General features: G+C 26.4%; 1 protein-coding gene across 1 annotated transcript in view; it reads right to left on the reverse strand.

The window, feature by feature from the left end:
• Positions 1-7,010: 7,010 nt before the first annotated feature.
• The window catches only part of LOC138861606 (uncharacterized), a 5,837-nt gene continuing 5,347 nt past the window's right edge, over positions 7,011-7,500 (reverse strand). The window contains exon 4 of the mRNA XM_070121405.1: positions 7,011-7,181. Coding sequence (XP_069977506.1) covers positions 7,011-7,181 — 171 coding nt within the window. The remainder of the gene's footprint in view (positions 7,182-7,500) is intronic.

Here is a 7,500-nt window from a genome sequence, read left to right on the forward strand (position 1 = left end):
CAGGTTTGATAAAGAGCCACTCGCGCTGCGGCGAAACAAATGCCTCGCGCTCGACGCCTCGGGCGAGTCTGCAGAGACGACGGCGCTTTTCGCGGCCGAGGAACTTACCGATGAGTCTCTTCACGCGAGTGCGAGGAGAACTTCGGGGCCGCTTCGTTGTCTGTCTGTTGCTGCCTCCGCTTCCTGCTGCTGTTCATAAGAAACTTGCCACTTCTGTTTCTTATCTTTAGTATGCTGACTATTACCATTATCATTATTATCGTGATGATAATGTCAATGAAATGGAAATAATGATGTTAGTCATAGTAATAATATCGATAATAATTATAGTAATAACGATAATGATGTTGATATTAATGATAGTAATAATAACATTAATGATAACAATGACAATGAAAAAAAACTATTGTAAGAATAACATTAATGATAACAATAAAAGATTATTGATATTCATAATGAAAAAAAAGTAATCGATTACGCTAATGATATTGAGTATCATGATAATAAATATTATTATTGTTATTACTATTATCATTATTATTATCATTATTATCATCATCATCATCATCATCATCATCATCATCATCATCATCATCATCATCATCATCATCATCATCATCATCAGCATCAGCATCATTACTATTATTAGTATTGTTATTATCATTATCATCGTAATAATAACATTAATAATAACAATGATAATAATAATAGTAATGATGATAAGGATGATGATGATGATCGATAATAATGATAATAATAATAATAATAATAATAAAAATGATGGTAATGATAATGATAATAATAACAATAATAATAATAATAAAAATGATGGTAATAATAATGATAATAATAATAATAATAATAATAATAATAATAATAATAATAATAATAATAATAATAATAATAATAATAATAATAATAATAATAATGATGATGATGATAATAATGATAATAATAATAATAATAATAATAATAATAATAATAATAATAATAATAATAATAATAATAATAATAATAATAATAATAATAATAATGATAAAAATAATATTATTAAAAATATTGATTATGATCGTAACAATGATAATAATAACAATGATGATAGTAATATCAATAATGATGATGGCAAGAATAATGATGATAATAATCATGATAATAGCTATGATAATGGTGACGATGATGCTAACAATAACAACAATAATGATAATATTGATAATAATATTGATAATAATAATGACAATTCTGATAATAGTACTAATATGATAATAACAATGATAATAATAATTATAACAACAATCATACTAATGTTCATGATAATGACAATGAAAAAGAAAATGTTAATAACAACAACAATAAAAATAAGAAGAGCAATGATGATGATAATGATAATAATATTAATGATGATAATTATGAATTATGATAACGATAATGATAAAGGCAATAATAATAATATTATAATCAATAATGATAATAATGATGATGATAGCAGTAATGGTACTAAAATCATAATGATGATCGTAGTGATAAAATACAAATATGAATATCAGTTATAATGAAAATTATAGTAAAAACAGTGGTGATAATGATGTCATAAAAATGTCATTGGTAACAATAATAGTGAAAACAGTAATAATGATGATGATAATAATAATAATAATAATAATAATAATAATAGTACTTACAATAAAAACAGTAATGATAATGATAATAATAATAATGATAATGATGATAATAATAATAATAATAATAATAATAATAATACATACAATGATAAAGATAATGATAATGATAAGAATAATCCTAATAAATGTGATAATTTTAGTAATGATGATGATGATGATGGCAATACTAGTTATGATAGTAATAGCAATAACACGATGGTGATGATAATGATATCAATACATACAAATTATGAAATGATAACAACAATGAGAATAATAATAATAATGATGATAATAATAATGATGATGATAAAAATGAGAACAATAATGATGATGAAATAATAATAGTAATAAAAGAAAACAAAGGAAATAATACAGTGTCGTAGTAATAATAGTGATAATGAAAATAGTAATAATAATGATAATGATAGTAATAGTACTAGTAATAATAAAAACAATAATAGCAATAATAATGAAAATGATAATAATGACATTAATAATGATAATAAAATGATAATAATGATATTAATAATGATAATAAAATGATAGTGATAAGGACGATAATAACAATAACAATAGTTATAATGATAATAATAATGATAATAATAATAATGACAATAACAATAAAAAGATAATTATGATAATAAAAAACAATGCCAATAGTGATAATGATAACAATAACAATAAAAACAATAATAACAATAATAATAATAATAATTAAAAAAATGATAATAGTAAAAATAACAACAATAATACTAATAATGATAACAATGAAACTGATCATAATAATAGCAATAACAACAACACGAAGAACACCAATAATATTATTAATGGCAATTACAAATATAATGATAATGATGATAACAATAATAACAGTAATGATGGTAATGATAATAATGATAAAATTATGGCAGTAGTAAAACGATGATTATGATAATAGCAACAACAATAATGACAACAATAGTGATAATATTAATGATAATAATAAAGGTGATAATAATGATAATAGTTATTATTACTATAATGATGATAATAGTGATATTGTTATTTTCCTTATCATTATCTCTCTTATCAAACAATAATTATAATGATAGTAATGACAACGACAATGTTAATGATAATTAGAATGCAAATTACAATTACGGCATGATGATTATAATAGGGACAATGAAAATAACAAAGATATTGATATATTATTACAGTTATGATAATAAAAGGCATGATGATAATGATAAAGATCAATAAAATAACATCAGCAATAGTGATAATAATAATAGTAATAACAATAATAATGATAATGATAATATTAATAATACTGATAATAATAACAATAACAATAGTGATAATAATAACAATAATAATGATAATCATAATGATAATGATAATAACATTAACAACAACAATAATAAATATAAGGATAATTACTGATAATTATATTAATTATGATAATAATAATGAATGGAAATGATGATGATGATAATGATAATAATAATGATAAGTGAAAATAATGAGGATGGGGATAACAATAATAATGATGATGATGATGATAATAATAAAAATAATAAAGATAATAATAATAATAACAATAATAATAATTATTATGACAATGATGATAATGATAATAATAGTAAGATAGATAAAAATAATGATCATAAATAATGCATTGATGATAATATTAATAACAATGTCTTGTTTTGATAATATTGGCATGCATAATAATGATGATGATGATGATGATGCGGAGAAGGATGGCGATGGTGATGATGATGATGGCGATGATGATGGCGATAATAATAATAATTATGATATCAATAGGAGGTAATAACAAAGAATAACAATGATGAATGTCATAATGGCAATGATAATATAAAAAATATTAATCATAATTATAATGATAATAAAAAGATAATAAAGATATCAGTAATGATTGAAATGATAATATGACTAACAATGTGATAATAGAAATAGTAATAATAGTAGTACTAGTAACAATGATAATGATAATGGCAATGATAACAATGTTAGTAATAATAGTAATGATAATTATGACGATGAAAATGATGATGATGATGATGATGATGATGATGATGATGATGATGATGATGATGATGATGATGATGATGATAATAATAATGATAGTAATGATAATATTAATAATGATAATAATAATACTAATGATGACAATGATAATAATAATAATAATAATAATAATGATAATAATAATAATAATAATAATAATGATAATAATGATAATGATAATAATAATGATGATGATGATAATGATAATGATGCTAGTAATAATGATAATAGCAATAATAATAATAATAATAATAATAATAATAATAATAATAATAATAATAATAATAATAATAATAATAATAATAATAATAATAATAATGATAATAATAATAATAATAATGATAATAATATTAATCATAATGAAAATAATGATAATAGCATAATAATAATAATAGTAATAATAATAACAAAACAATAACAATAACAACAACAACAATGATTATGATAATGTTGATGAGAGTACTGATGATGAAGAAAACATAATCACATAAAACATAATCATGAAGATAACAATAATGATAGTGATACTATCAATATAATCAGTAATGAGAAAGATGGTCACAATGATAAGAACAGAACCAACAATGACAACAGCATCAACAACAATGATAATGATAATAACAACAATGAAAATGTTATATAAGTTAGGATGATGATGATGATAATAATGATGATAATGATAATAACAATGATAGTAATAAAAATGATAATGATAATACTAATAACGGTAATGATGATAATGGTGATAATGAGAATTACAATAATAGTAATAGCAACGATAATAGTAATAATAATAGTAATAATAATAATAATAATGATAATAATAATGATAATAATAATAATAATAATGATAACAATAACAATCATGATAATAATAGTTATAATAATTATATTAATAGCAATAATGATAATAATAATAATGATAATTATGATAATAGTAATAGCGATAATGGTAATAACAGCAATGATAGCAGTAGTAATAGAAATAACAATAATAATGATAAGAATTATTACGATAATAACAAAAATGATGATAAAGATGAAAGTAATAATCATAACAGTAATGGTAATAAAAATGATAATGCTGATGATGATAATAATAATAACAATAATAATAATAATAATAATGATAATAATAAGTTTTACAGAGAACTAAGACAGAAAACCGTCAGAGTAAGGGAAATTCCAGAGAGGAACTCCGTTGAAACCTTTTGGGCTAACATTTGGAAAAAAAATCACAATATGAATGCCGAATGGATAAAACGGATAGAGGACGAAAAGTGACATGCACCAAAATAAGCGTGGTCAGGCATTTCCATAGAAGAAACAGCTATCCAAAAATCAAGCAGCTGGAATGATGGCAGAGCAAACTTTTGAAATCTTTGCTGGTACTACATGATGACTTGACCCTTGCCTACACCAAGTGACTAGCGAATCCAGACACATGTCCAAGCTGGCTAACAATGGCACTGCCTACCTTCTTCCTAGGTGTGGAGAAACCGACAGCCCAAAGAATTACCGATGTATTACATGCCTTCCCACTATGTGTAAGACATTGAGGTCCATTTTATCAGACAGAACCTGCTGCCACATGCTGAATAACAACTTACTCCCATCAGAGCAGAAAGGCCGTAGGAAAGGAAGCTGTGGATCAAGAGAGCAGCTGCTTGTAAGTAAAGCCATAATGAAGGAGGCCAAATCAAGGAAAAAAACCTTACGACAGCTTGGATTGACTATAAAAAGGCATTTGATTCTGTCCCTCACAACTGGATACTAAAATGTCTCGGCAAGTATAACATCTCACCAATCATGAAAGGATTCATAGAATCAAGCATGAAGAGATGGAAGACGATTCTGCACCTTAGTCATGAAGAAGGGACTTTGACATCAAGAAAGATCAACATCAATAGTGGAATATTCCAAGGGGACTCCCTCTCACCGCTCCTTTTCTGCATTGCACTTGCTCCCCTTTCCTCGCTCCGTAACAGCAGTGGGTATGGTTTTAAAACAAGCTACATGGTCATGAATCATTTGTTCTATATGAATGATTTGAAGACCATTACCAAAAATGACGAAGAACAGCAAAGCCAACTCACCATCGTAAAAGGCTTCAGTGATGACATAAAAATGGAATTTGGGATGGAAAAATGCGCAAAAGCTTTCTAAAGAGGTAAATGAACAAATATGGGAAACCTCACACTTGATGTAGATATCGCCATCCAAGATTTGGAACAAGAGAGTTCTTACAAATACCTCGGCATAAATGAAGGAAATGCAATTCAGCATGCAAAGATGAAAGAGAAAATACGGAAAGAATAATACAGGCGCATACGATTAGTGTTTAAATCAGAACTGAACGCTATCAACAGAATAAATTGACACCCTTGCAGTCCCAGTCGTCACATACAGTTTCAACATGAACTGGAAAGTCGAAGACCTTAAGAATGTGGATCGCAAGAATATCTGGTGGAAGAGGTCTTATCCAAATTGTAATAACTTTCAAGACCACCACCACATAAATCACAGGGCGGACAAGCTCTTAGACATTGTCCAATAGCGAGAGAAGGCAAGAAACTCATCAGTACGTAAAGAGGTTGCATAATTTAAGAGAGAATTCAATACACCGGATTTAGAGATCAAGTTAAATGAGCGAGCAACTCATTATGCAAAACAAGTGAAACAAAAGCCAAAAAAAACAAGCTTTAGAACAACTACAGACCAAGTGGAAAGAAAAACCTTTATATGGGCAATATCCACGACAGTTATATGATGATGTGGACAGAATCGAAACGAACTAATAGCTTAAAACAGCAGGCCTAAAGTCAGAGACAGGATTTATCATTGCATCAGTGCCTAAAGATGAATTACTATCGAAACAAAATCTTGAAAGATGGCACCAACCCAATGTGCAGAATTTGCAACAAACAACAAGAAACAATAGACCATCTCTCAGGTTGCTCAGAATTAGCCAGAACAGAGTACACACAAAGGCACAACAAAGCAGCAGCCTATATCCATCGGGACATTTGTACACTAAAACATCGAAGTAACTGGCAAGTACCATGAACATAAAGCAACAAGGGTAACAGAAAACAATGAAGCAACAATACTTTGGGACATGTCAATTCAAACTGACAAAGAAATCAAGGCTAACAGGCCCGACATAGTTGTTAGGGACAAGAAAGACAGAACTTGTCAGCTCATTGACATGTCTGTCCCCACAGAAAGAAATAATCGATAAAAACAACAGAGAAACTCTCAAAGTATAAGAATCTAGAAATCGAAATTGAGAGAATGTAGAGTATGGACACCAAGACGGTACCAGTGGTGATAAGTGCTCTTGGTCTGGTCAAGAAAGGGATAGAAAAGCACATTGGTAAAATCCCTGGAAATATAAAGATGCAAGAAGTTCAAAAGTATGTCCTCCTTGGAACTGCTCATATTCTAATTGGAAGTTTATCCATCAAATAAACCATCACACCCTTATGAAAGTCTTAAGATTTCAGCATGAACTCACCTTCATGAGTGAATAAAACAAAATTTCAAAGAAAACAACAGTAATGATAATAATAATGATGATAATAATAATGGTTCTAATAATAATAATGATAATAATAATAATAATAATAATAATAATAATAATAATAATAATAATGATAACAATAAAAGTAGTAGTAATAGTGATAACAAAAGTACCAAATATAATTTTGATAATAATAATACTAGTAGTAGTAGTAGTAGTAGTAGTAGTAGTAGTAGTAGT

Source organism: Penaeus vannamei, chromosome 4, assembly GCF_042767895.1.
Source record: "Penaeus vannamei isolate JL-2024 chromosome 4, ASM4276789v1, whole genome shotgun sequence".
Lineage (NCBI taxonomy): Eukaryota > Metazoa > Arthropoda > Malacostraca > Decapoda > Penaeidae > Penaeus > Penaeus vannamei.